At 47.9% G+C, this 12,796-nt stretch overlaps 1 protein-coding gene across 2 annotated transcripts in view; it reads left to right on the top strand.

Moving 5' to 3' along the window:
* VWC2L (von Willebrand factor C domain containing 2 like) overlaps positions 1-12,796 on the top strand; it is a 45,138-nt gene that overhangs the window by 16,148 nt on the left and 16,194 nt on the right. The window contains exons 3-4 of one of the 2 annotated variants that reach the window (XM_059868237.1): positions 2,693-2,822; positions 8,513-12,735. In XM_059868237.1, coding sequence (XP_059724220.1) covers positions 2,693-2,822; positions 8,513-8,538 — 156 coding nt within the window. In that variant the 3' untranslated portion in view covers positions 8,539-12,735. Of the gene's footprint in view, positions 1-2,692; positions 2,823-8,512; positions 12,736-12,796 lie in introns of those variants that run through there. The other variant, XM_059868236.1, reaches the window with a different exon arrangement.

The raw sequence follows: 12,796 nt of genomic DNA, 5'->3' as shown, positions 1-12,796 counted from the left end.
AGAAAGTGCCAAGGCTCTCTTAAACCAAGTGGGCAGGAGGCAGGAGTCCCCCATGGTGAGTGGCACTGACAAGTGACCAAAGCAGACAGATCATGGACGATCAAGTGGCTTGACCTTAATACAGTGAGGAGGAGGAGGTGGCAGGGAGAGGTCTGGTTCATGCCAAAGCAGCCTTTTCATCTGGTGGCTGAGGTCGAGCCTCTAAAGGGGGGAATGATGCCTTAAGTTTTAGCTTTTATAATTTTCAGATTCTGTGCTGCTTTAGTGTGTAACTCTGAGCTTCATTTAAGTGTTAGCAAGCTCTCTTCACAGGGTAGGTAAACAATAATCCTTTTCCAGCTTGTCCAAGGACACCTCTTACAACCTCCAGGCCCAAAAAGTATAAACAATGGTGAACTGAAGAGAGAAAAACAAGGAGGATGGGACTTCATAAGCTAAAGCTATAATTGGATAATTAACTCCAATATGCTAATGGACCAAAACTTATAGAAGTGAGATGTCGTGACTGGTCAGGCATTTTTTGACCATTTTGAGACCATTTTGGTTCATCTTGGGTGCAGCCCTGGCTGGGCTCTTGTGTTGCCCAAGGTGGATCCATGGAGGCCTTTTAATAAATCCCTGCTTTAACTCTGTCCAGCCTCTGCTCTAGGTCAGCCTTCTCAAGGCATCAGCTCACCGTGTTCTGCCAGGCTGTGCTTTCCTTCCCTAATTGTGTGCAGCTCCTCCTGCTTGGAGAGCTGCTCTGAGCATCAGGCAACATCCTGCTTTGTCCCAGTGTCACTTTCAGGCTGCACCACCAAGGCTGAGGCAGAAGATGTGTGTGTCATGTCTCATCTGCTCAGCTGCAGAGTCGTTCAGGGGCAGCTTCTGCTTGTGCTGATCCTCTCTGAGCCCTGGATTGAGCTGCAGCCCTGGAAAAGCATCACTTATTCCTCAGCATTGCAGCCACTGGAGTAGTGAGGATGGCTACAAGCTCTGGAGGAGACGTCAGTGAAGGCTTCCACAAATCACAAGATCTAGTTCTACTGCTCCATATAATTAGTGATTAAAATGAGTAAAAACAAAGCAGCAATTTTCTTATTGATCCCTCAGCAAATAGCTCTGTCTGTTTTCTTCTGTATTGTTTCTTCCTATTAAATAGCCTTGAATAAGAAATGTCAGTCAAATGAATTTAGATTCCTGGTGCTTCAGACAGAAATCAAAGCAGGATTGAAAGAGGAACGATAATTAGAGAGAGGAATTCCACCTCCACACACTCCTTCCCTTGCTCAAGGAGTGCTGATTTTATCTAAATTGCCAAAGCCATGAGCAAATGAGAGGTGATGGGAATTATAGACTGCAGATGCTGAGACAAAGCAAGGGAAGCTTTAATTAGTGCATTTTAAAGTAGAAATAAATTTCCTGAGAATAAATTATTCGACTCAAGACACATGGAGCTTCTTGGAGGTGATCTGAAGAGCTTCTTATAAGCCACAAACAAGGCTCACAGGTTATATCTATCTTGTAGAAATGAGTGACCCAGCACTGAGGTCTGAAATACAACAGGATGAATCCTTCTGTCTTTGCATCCCACTTTATTTTCTAATATTGACTAATACTTTTAATTTTGAGGAATTCCCACAGCTGCAGATTCACATAGAGCAGAATTTTTCTCAATACCCACATTTACTCACTGAAATGTTAGTGATGAATGCTGAGAAACTGGGAGTTACATATTGAACCTACTGGTACTGAAAGGAAGTTATTTTCCTTTCAATTCTCCTCTTACTCTCCTTCCTTAGCTCTGCTGCCATGCTTTCATGACACTAGCACACAGGTAAGTCACTGGGAACCTTGAAACACTGCCCTTTCTATGTTTGCAGCAGATTTTCACAGCTTTTTAGAGGTTGAGACAGTAACAACTCTGTGCAATTTGGAGGGGGATAGAGCTTCCTGGCCGACTTGATGGTGCTGAAACAAAACCATTTAGCTGGGTGCTTCAATCCTGAATTCCCTGACTCAGCAGAATTACTCAGTCTCTTAATTATTTATGTATTTTATGTGGGACTGTTGCTCACAATCCTTGTTGAAGCAAGCATGAGAGGGGCCAGGCTGAGATCTCATGGTTGTGCTCACAGAGCCCTGACTCAGGTGCTGCACAAACACAAAATAAAAAGAGTTTGCCCCTCCAAGAGCGACACTCTTGTCTTCTGCCCTGCAAAGTGGGAATGAAAACACCCCAGGAGGCTGGGGGATGGACAGGCCATGCCAGCAGCACCTTCCAACAGCCTGGGGGTGCCTGGCACTGGTGGTCTGCGTGAGAGATGGGTATGGCCTGGAAACTCCTGTCCTCCCTTCCTGGAGTGAACCACCACTCAGGACCTTCCACAAATCCTGCTCTTCTTCTGGCCACATGTGTAAGATAACACAGGTGGGTACAGCAAGGTACAACCTAGAGGCTGCAGGACCTAAAATCCTAAAAGACCTCGTGCTCTGCATGGGAAGACAAGGCTGAGGCTCGCTGGTTTTCTGTTGTTGTGGTTTCCTATTTCAGCTGTTGCTCTTTTGTGCCAGAGGTTAACTCGTACGGCCCATGATGAATGACTCAGTCAAGGGGTATTGAACGCTGATGTGTTTATCTTGTGGCAAGATGGGAATGTTGCAAACTTGTGAGCTGCGGGAGGCCAGGGGCTAATCTGAGATTTGTTCCTAGCCCTCGCCATGCGAATGGTGTCGCTGCGAGCCCAGCAATGAAGTTCACTGTGTGGTAGCAGACTGCGCAGTCCCCGAGTGTGTCAACCCGGTCTATGAGCCAGAGCAGTGCTGTCCTGTCTGCAAAAATGGTAAGAAAGAACCGTGTTGGCTTTAACAGAGATACAAAGGGAACTGCTGATTGAAATGCTGTCACTGAGCTTTGTTTCCATTGGCACGGGCTGGTCCTTCTCCTGGTGCTTTGGCTGTTGGGTGAACATTTAAGCTGCCCTTCCTGGCCTGTGGCTTCTCCTTGAAGCAGATGGAATGGCTGGCTTGGCAAAGGTTTTATGGGATTGAGTCCTGATGTCACTGATTGTTGTTTCATTTCTTTGTTATTTTCTCAAAATTAGTCGAATGAGAATCAAATACTTGGGAAAAGAGAGGGTCTTTGTCCCTGCATTAACAAACCAATGGTTATTGTCTAAGGCCAAGGGGAAGCTCACCAAAATCAATGGCAGAACTTTTCCTGTGCCCAGTAAGACACCCACCAAGCCCAGAACATTGTTGGTCATGTGCTGGAATCTCTGTGTACCTCTGGCCCTCATGGTCCTGCTGAAGTGATTTCATGAATTACATTCATCAATACTTTCAAGAAATGTTTTGGAATGACTGAAAGTACCTCTTTGGAAAAGAAATCTGTTTCCAAAAAGGTCTCCTGGGTCTTGTGCCACAGCCTGTACTCACATACATCTCTGAAAAAGCACCTTTCTCCTAATGGAGATGTGAAGACATTAAAAGGTAAGGCAGCTGCACATAAACCTTTTCACAGCTTTCCAAACATGTAAGAAATGGCTACTTGGATTCATCTCCTTGTGTTTAGAATTCACTATCCATATATATTTGCTCCTACATACATCACTGCTGCTGGATAAGAGTAATGGTTGCTTTTGTACCTAAATGAAAATGTTGCTAAAGAAATAACATTTTCAACACATTTTCTGCTCTGTAAGACAGAGTAAAGGCAAAGAGTTGGAAACATAAAATACTTTTACTGAAGGAACTTGAAAACTTAAAGAATGTTTGGAAAATTACACCATAAATATTACTTAAAATTCTGAGGTTTGTATCTGTATTTTTGTACCAAAATATTTTGTCAGATTTTCATTGAGTTTTGTGTTTCTGTTGGAAAGCAGAAAATGTTTGTAGGAAATCTCATTGGTTTGTTTTTATTGCTGAAGTTCAGAGCAGAGGTTTGTTCCCCAGCTCTGTGCACCACCTTTGTGCACAGCTGTGTTTGGGTGTGAGGTTTCTCATCACACTCACCAAGACTGGTGTCCTGGGTTGGTGACTCGGGGGTACCACTGCCTGTCCCCAGGCTGTCACCGAGCTCAGACCCACTGACACCCCAACAAACACCTCTGGAGCTTGTGTGGCCTCTGTGTTCCTGTCTCGTGTGGGGCACCATCCCAAACCCCCTCATTTACTGTGGCAGCACCTCCCATCTGGTCTGTGTCACTTCAGTCCCACCTGTGAGCATCCCTCAGCCTGCCCAGGAGGGGCTTTCACAGCTCCAGGAGCTGCTGCATTTCCCCACCATGGCCATTGCCCCAGGACCACGTGTCCTCTTTGGGGGTTGGTGGCTTTCTGTGATGGTGACCAGGGGTGAGAAGCATCTTCTTTCCAGGAACAGCCAGGGGGAAAGGGAAAGAGCAGCTCCTGCTGGTGGGACAAGGACAGGAGGACAGGAGGAAGACTGGCTGCGTGCTGAAGGGACTGTGGGACACAGGGAAGTCATTGGAACCCTCACAGGGAAACCAGGAGGCTTCAGCCATGGTCTTACCAAATGTCTCCACTCCTCTCTTTACTCATCTCTTGGGGATGCACATAAAGCTCTACACCTCTTTTAGGCAGGGATGCATTTCTCACCTTCCCCTTCAGAACAGCCTGGATGCCTTGGGAATCCTGGTCTCTGGGCCAGTGGAGGGTCCTGGCTGTTCCTTGGGATGGAGGAGCATGTCTGCACGGGGGTGCTGTGGGGGGAGCTGCACCCCTCCTGGTGTCCCAGCCTGGCTGCAGGGATGGAGACCCCTGAGCTGGAAGGGCTTTCTGCTCCTCCTGCTGCTGGGGCTGACTGGGTTACAGCTGGCCCAAGCTGGCAGTTTTGGCTGTGTCCTTCACAATGCACTGAAGGGATTCCCACAGTGACAGAAATTGGTAGGCACCAAGGCAGTTCCTGTGTCGTGGGGAATCTGATGATCAGAGTTTGTTCCTGCTCTGGGACGTGGCTGGGTGTGGCACACACCATTCACCTTTCCCTTACAGTCTGGGAGATTCAGATGGAAGTAGCAGCCATTCCTGTGTCCCTTCCCATCATTCCTGTGTCCCTTCCCATCTGAATCCCTCTGACACATCCTAATGAATGAGGAGCACAGTGTTTTCAGCTCTGTGTTCATCTTGAGACCAAAATTTTGTCTTTCAGCTCTCTGCTTCAGCCAGTCAATTAAAGCTCAGTTTCACAAATGCATGAAGATAACACAAGCTGACAGACCCACTTAAATGACTGAAACACCCCTTTTTAAATTTATTTTTTTCCTTCCATTCAGTAGCTTTTGTCTTCTGCCAAAGTGGTGAAGACACAGTGCCATGTTCTGGTGTGATGAAAAGATTTTAGTGCCTGTGGTTGTAATTTCAGACTGACAAATAGAAGAGCTCAAGGGATACAATTGTTGGGGGGAGTAATCTCTGTGGTGCAAATCCTCAATTCAAAAGCTACCCCTTAAAATTTTGGTAAGGAAAATCCTCATTTGAGGTTAAACACAGCCCTGCATCATTTGCTGCACTCTGCTAGGAGCATGGCTTGCCTGCTTGTTTAGCTGTTGCTGCTATTAATGAGAGAATAATTCTCTTTCCATAGAGTCAGGTAGATTTTCATAACCTTATTAATTATGTTCTGCCAAGGGCAGAAGTGCTGTGATTCAGTGAGCACTGGAACAGGCTGCCCACAGAAGGTGAGGCTGCCCCATCCCAGCAAGTGTTCCAGGCCAGGTTGGACAGGGCTTGGAGCAACCTGGGATAGTGGAAGGTGTCCTGCCCATGGCAGGGGGTGGAAGGGGATGATCTTTAAGATGCCTTCCAACCCAGACCAGTCTGGAATTCTGTGCTTCTGTGATAATGCGAAAATCTGTTGATTCTAACATTCCTGGCCTGAAGATTCACAGAAAGCCAATAACAATTTCTCTCCCATCATTTAAGAGCAATCTGAACAAATGGCTTTGGAGATTTGTTCCTTCTTGGCCAAAGAAATGAAATTGTTATCTCGTGCCTCACTAACCACAGCAGCTCATTCAAGGCTGGCTGTTCCTGGCAAGGGATCCCACATTCCACACCGAGCATGCAGACTTCCCTGGGAGGCTCCAGTTTGGGGGTGAAGGAGGCAGAGGACATTTTCTCCTTCGTGTCCTATCATCCAATTTGTCAGAGTGGATTTTAAGGGCGATGGCTCCAGGTGCTGTGCAGCATTTCTGTCACAGAGATGAAAGGTCACTGGATTTCCCGTTTCCTGGTAGTGACAGACCGCAGAATTATGGCCTCGAGTTGTTCTTTCCAGTCCCTGTGACTTCTCCAGACAAAAGTGTGTCACTGCTGTTAACTCTCTCCCCTCTGGGATCTCCAAGTGGCCTGGCACTGTGAGAGTCCAGCTCCTGGTGCCACCACCTCTGTCCCTCCTGCCCCAGGTTCTGCAGCAGTTCTGTGAGAACATCCCCCACTCTGCCTGTGCCAGAGCCAAAATTCCCAGCCAGGTCTGCATGGCCAGGGCTGCAGAGGTGCCTGGGTGGTGTCTGTGTGGTGTTCCTGAGCCCTTCTTTCCTCACCCCGTGCTCTTCATTCCCAGAGCTCTGCCTGTCCCTCCCCTTAAACCCACCCACTGCTGTGGAGTGAGCCCTGCTGTTGGGGTGGGTGTGTTTCAGCTCCCTTTCTGTGCATCACTTGGAGGTGGCTCTTCCCATTTCCTTCAACCCTTTGGATGAGGTCTGGGAACAGGGGATGGGGGGAATCCCCCCTGTATCACCCCTCAGACTGCTTCATCTGGTTTCATCTGTGATCCAGGGTTCCTCTGCTTTGCCAGCTCCAAGCAACTCTCACCTTCTGCAGTGCACAAAGGGAGAAATTCCCTGAGCTTCATTTTCTTGAGGGATGAACAAAACAATTAAACAAATAAATTTTTGGGTTGGGGTCTGGTTTTGCCTCTAATTTAAGTTTTGTTGTCACCAATCCTCAACAAAAGAATTTGTTACCCAATGAGCCAGATAAAAGCTAATATGTCCACAGTGAAATATTTCCTGGCAAGTGTGCTTATTCAGCCTGGGCTTCTGAAGACATTCATGATGGAATACTGGGCAGCAGGAAGACATTTTGTAGATAAGCTGTCACTGAGTCTTTAATTAAAGTTTTAAATTATCACACTTGATACAGATTTTCAAGTAAAGAGGCTGATCCTGCCATCCACACAAAAGTAAAAGATCCCTTTGACCTTCAACAGATTTTGCATTGGTAAAATAGCATGTCTTCATGCAAAGCTCTTGTGGGTATTTATTATAATGTGGTATAAATATTAATAAATCCCTACAAATATCTTCATATTTGAGGGTATGAGCCCATGAGTAAATAATAATTTATTCCCGTGCATATAAACCCACATTTTACCTAAGCTTCTCTCTTAATTTACTGAAATATAAACTCAGTGCTCATTATTTCTCTGTTGGAGTTAATTTGAAATAAGCATTCTGCACCCCAGCCTGATGCTGCTGTAACACAGAGTGTCTTGCTCAGGAACCCCCCAGGGATTTTCCCAGCCTGTTGAAGCCTCTCCTTTGGCAAACAAATCCGTGTTACACATGTCCCTGAGTGAGCTTTGCCTGTCTCTGTGTGGAATAACTCCTGGGGGCAGACCTTTGATGCTGCCTTTTCTTAGCAAGGGCTATGAAGAAATGCATTTTTCCCGAGTGGGAGATGTCTGGGAGTGCCCAGGGGGTGTCCCTTTGGAAAAGCTGTGCTGTGGGCAGTGGGACACTTGGTGGCATGGGCCAGGCTGTTCCTGTCCTGCCCAGCCAGTTCAGAGGTGGTTCATTTCCATTCCCAAGGTCAGCAGGGCTGGAATGCCTGGATGCCACAGAAAAAGGCACTGGCAGTGCAGTCAGGGAGCAGAGCTCTTCCTTCCCAACCAGGGACAGCCAAACCCCTGCCCAGGGACTGCCCTGGCAGGGCAGTGGGAGCTGTTCACTTGGCAAAACCCTTTGGGATTTTGCAGGACAAAAGGCCCCATCTCAGTGTAAATTCTTGTAGGTGAAGGTGATGGATTAACAGTGCATGTTGGTAACCAGCACTGACAAAAACCCTTCCCCACGTGGTCTCTGTCTTGAAAAGTGCCAAGGTTTGAATGTGGAATAATCCAGTGCATAAATGTGCATAAAATAAAGCTTGTTATTTATCTGCAAGATGTGGATCGCTGAAGCTCCAGGTCATTGTTTTGGAAAGCTTCTGCTTCCAACTTGATCAGTGACAAAAAAAAAAAATCAAGGAAGCATGGAAAAAAATTACTAAAATTTGAGGAAAAAAGAGGGAAGGATTTGGGGACAGGATGTTTTGTCTGCCATTTGATTAAATACAACTGTTGGAGGATAAAGGCGACACAGAAATTGTGCCAAGAGGATGAGAGAAGACTTCATGTTCATTTACTTTGTGGAAAACAGTGATTTGGAGCCATGGGGAGATCCCTTTAGAGAAAAAAAAAAAAAAAACAACAACAACTAAACAAAATTCCTCTTCTAATTTATTTCAGGAATTCCTGAAATGGCCAGATTTTAAGATTGCACTTAAACCCCCTTCAGTCCCAGTCTATGCAGTTGGTTGTGCAGATGCAAGGGAGTGTGCCCAGCCAAGGAGAAGAAGAGCTCCCCACGCCGGACTTTGCTGGACTCCACCATCCTCTCCCCAGGTCCTGGCAGCTGAGGCAGTAGCATAGCACAGCCACGTCACCCTGCATGGCTGGGAATCACTGATGGCAGCCAACTTGTGGGGCACTTGGTCACCCCCACGGCCACCACCCCCTGCAGGTGTCAGCCCAGGGGGCCACGGGAAGGACTGGATGATGCTCTTTGTGATGACCAGCAGGAGTGTGAACTGTGGTGCCCTTTTAGCTGATTTGATTACCAACAGAAGAAAAAAAGGTTTGATTTGAAAGCTGGTAGAAGATCAAGAGTGAAAATGAAGAGGTGTATTTGGGCCAGGCAGACACCAACCTGACAAAATACTCCAGTGCTTGCTTTACTGTTCCTTGAGAAGTCATTTCCCTGAGACTGATTGTCAGTGGAGCTCGTCCATCTGATCACTTCAGGCCAAGGGGTTAAAGGCATGTAGGTGCTGAACTTGCTGGTGAGAATCAGACACAAAAGCATCTGTCAAGGGCTAGATCCTCCATTGCTGTGGAAATCTCCAGCACTTGGATTATCCTGATGCTCAAATGCCCTGCTGACTCGAGGTTGGTCACAGCTGTTGGAAGAGGCCTCTGTAACAGTGCAAAGCTTTGGAAAAGTTCAAACCTCCAACATTTGCCATCCTGATGTTAGACAGCACCAGGGAGGGCTGAGTTGAATCTGCCACCTTCTGAAGTTTCAGAGGAAGTGAGACTGAGGGCGACAGGGAGAGGAAAAGCCTTTAGAGAACAAAAAAGCCCTGAACTGAGCAGCATTTAATGTGATTAAGGCCATCCCACAGCTCAGTGCTCACACAAAGCCAGGCTGCTGGGCTGTGCAGTGGCAGGGATGCTGCTGGAAGAGCTCCATTCCCAGGGAGCTGCAGCCTGGAGCCAGCAGGACAGCAGCCCCTGAACCTGGTGTGTTCACCTGAACAGGTCACCTGCTGCTTCCCAAGGCTCTGTGCTCTCTGCCTCTGCCCTGCAAGCAAGAAAGGGATAACTCACAAATTAGACACGGCAGGAGAAGGCTCTGCCTGACTGCTGAAGGCCAGGCAGGAGCTGAAAGCTGCCAGCCTGGATTGGTACCCCAGGTCCTAACCATGCCTCTGTGCTTCCACCACAGCAGAGCTCAGATGAATGTAAGAGGCACCCTGAAGGGAAGGGTCAGGGAGGATCATGAGGAGCCATTTGTGGGACAGGACTAGCTCCAGAGCTCTCGTTCAGCAGACACTGCTCTCAGAAATGTGGGAAACGTTACCTGCTCTGCATTGCCCTTCAAACTCAGAAATATTTATGAAGAAGCTTTTGTTCATCACAGTTGCTCCCCCTTGGGGAGATGTTGCTGAAGTTTGTGTGCACTGGCCTGTGAGAGTGGCAGTTCAAGGTTCACTATCATCATGATCGTGTCTTGTGGAGAAGGGCTGGGCTAGGCCTTTTTTGGAGGGGAGGGAAGAGTTCCCAGATTCCAGCTGGGAAGCCACGTTCCTTTGCAGAACACAAGGAGCCTGGGCAGTACTGAAATTAAAGCAGGCATTGTGGTGCTGTTCCCCACCTGGTTCTTGGTGTGACTAAAATACCAGAAGTGACTTGATGATCCAATGACAGTGCTGTAAACCACTTTGCTGCAAGAGAGGCTGAAAGCCAAATCCTGTGTCGGTGTCACTGGGTGTAGAACACAGCATTGTTGTACTCTGATTTACTCCAGCTGATACCTCTGGGGGGCTCAGAGGCACTGCAGGGAGCTGGGGTGCATGGTCAGGGTTCTGAAAGGGTTAGAGAGAGTTTGCTCTGGCTGCTCTAGAAGGTTGGGATTGGGAAGCATGTCTGTGTGAGAAGAGTGGCAGACACTGTCTTCATGTTTTTCTAATTTGATGAATGTTTAATGCTTCCTTATTGGAGCCTACACATATGTAGAGTAGAGGTCTTTAAGAAGGGGTTGACTTATTTCAAATAATTTATGTCTGAGCTGCTCCTTTTACATGAAATGCAGACTTTACAGAGCAAAGAGACTGTAATGAAAATATGAATTAAAGATTAGAGCTAAGCAAGTCTGAGAACACTTAGAATTAAGAAAGACACAAGTTTTCTCCTCCTGCTTCCTTTCCTTCCCTCCACCTTTCCTACATCTCCATCCCCTCTCCTTTGGCAGGGTGCTGCATTCCAGGGCAGCCTTCTGTCCCTGCCACGTGGCACAGCTGGGTGCAGGACAGCAGGGCATAGTTACTGTGTGGCCATACTCTACCCCAGCCTGGCACTTGCCAGCTCACCCATCACTTTGGCTGGAGAGTCTAAAAAGGAGGTTGAAGGTGTTTTTCTTCCTCTCTCTCCCCGATTTGCTGGTGAAGTGCCTCACCTGGGCAGAACAAACATTAGTGCAGTTTTTGAGGAGCCGTTTGCCAGAGGGACCCTCAGTTTGGTGCAGCGCAGCCAGGTGAGGGTGCAAGGACACCGTGTGTGGTGGCAGTGGTGCTGCTGTGTGACAGGGGTGGAGCTGGGCTGCCTGTGGGAGGTTCCTGTAGGACGGGGAGGGGCTGGGACAGTGCCAGCCATCACCTAACTCCGTGTTGTGCAAGGTGCTCTGCTGTCCACAAACACCAGCCTCCATCTCCTTCCCCCCCTTGGCCCACCCCCTCCCTCCCAGCTGCCCTGCTTCGTGCTCTGCCTTTGCACAGGTGCCTTCAGCTGTCACTGCAGGTCACCAGAGCCAGCACCAGGGCACTGCTCCTGCAGCACGAGGCGTCCCTTGCTCCAGCCTTGCAGCACAGGCTGCAAAAGAGCTTGGCTGGTGCAGGGCTTCCTTTCTTGCTCTCCTTGTTCGTGTTTTCTGCAGTGTTGATCTGAATTCCTGCCCAAGACTGAAGAGCTTAGGCTTGGTCATGAGCAAATAAAAGCCTGGTGGGAACGAGGAGAGGGTGTTGCTTTCTTTGCTGTGGCTGGTGGGATGGGCCTGGGTCAGTTCTTTGCAGCTCTGGCCGTGTTGATGCAGCTCAAGGATAGAGGAGTCACCCATGGGACCCTCTCAGCACTTTGCAATGGGAGGGGAACTCCAGGATGTCCATTTTCCACTTGTGCCCACTTCTGGAATCATTATCTCCTCAAGGAGCTCACTGAGGAGTTCAAAGGAAAAGGAGTCATTGCAGACCAGTACCACCATTGATGCAAACTGGTGTAACTCATTTTACATCAACCAACCACAGTCTGTCCCAGTTACAAATGTTTTGTGCCAGGTAGTGCTGGGAGGGAAGCAGTTTGTTAGAATAAATGGAGCAGGAGCTGATGCTCCAAAAAGAGGAGTGCTGGTGTCCTGCCCAAGGATCTGCAGGGAGCAGTAGGTCTGTGTGAAGAAGAGCACACAAAGTTCTCCCCAGGCTGTCAAAGTTCTGACTTTTTTCACTGCAGCTGCCTGAAAGTATTTGAAGAAGATGGGAATATGCTAGTCAGAAAATGCTGACTCACTGAAAGCTCCCTGGGAAAAGGGCCAATTACAGCAAACTCAGTTTGTACCTTAGAAAGGTTTGGGAAAAAAACTGGAACTGATGAGATGCCCCATTTAATGGTTTCAGAACAAACTCCCTCCAATCTGGGGGGATAAAAAGTGGTTTTAGATGTAGATCTTTATTTTATACTTTGGAATATTTCAATGGAAAAGACAGAAACAAAGGGGCTTTTTGCCCTGTTATTTCAGACAGCCTGCTCTGGTTTTTACTGAAAGCAGAAAGTGTTTGCACTTTTGACTTTCCCTCCCCAGGTGAGTGGGAGAGGAATAGGAGAAATAGCTCTGCCTGTGATGGGAAATGTCCTTCCTGCTTGGCTCTCCCTCTCACCTGGGTAAGTAACCAGGTCCAGGATTGATGGAAGCTGACAAGGAGAATGGAAAGGAACTATTTACAAAGGGCTGGAGTGACAGGACAAGGGGCAATGGCTTCCCACTGGCACAGTTTAGACATTTGGGAGAAATTCTTCCCTGTGAGCGTGGTGAGGCCCTGGCACAGTGCCCAGAGAAGCTGTGGCTGCCCCATCCCTGGAAGCTCTCACCACGTACAGACAGGGCTACAACACCCAGGCAGAGACTGATCCCCCCTAACAACTGCCTGTGCTACAAGGAAAGCAGCAAGAGGGAATTTCTGGTTACTTTTCAAGCTGTGCCAA

Source organism: Haemorhous mexicanus, chromosome 26, assembly GCF_027477595.1.
Source record: "Haemorhous mexicanus isolate bHaeMex1 chromosome 26, bHaeMex1.pri, whole genome shotgun sequence".
NCBI lineage: Eukaryota > Metazoa > Chordata > Aves > Passeriformes > Fringillidae > Haemorhous > Haemorhous mexicanus.
The sequence above is the reverse complement of the archived record's forward strand: the minus strand, read 5'-3'. Positions and strand labels throughout refer to the sequence as shown.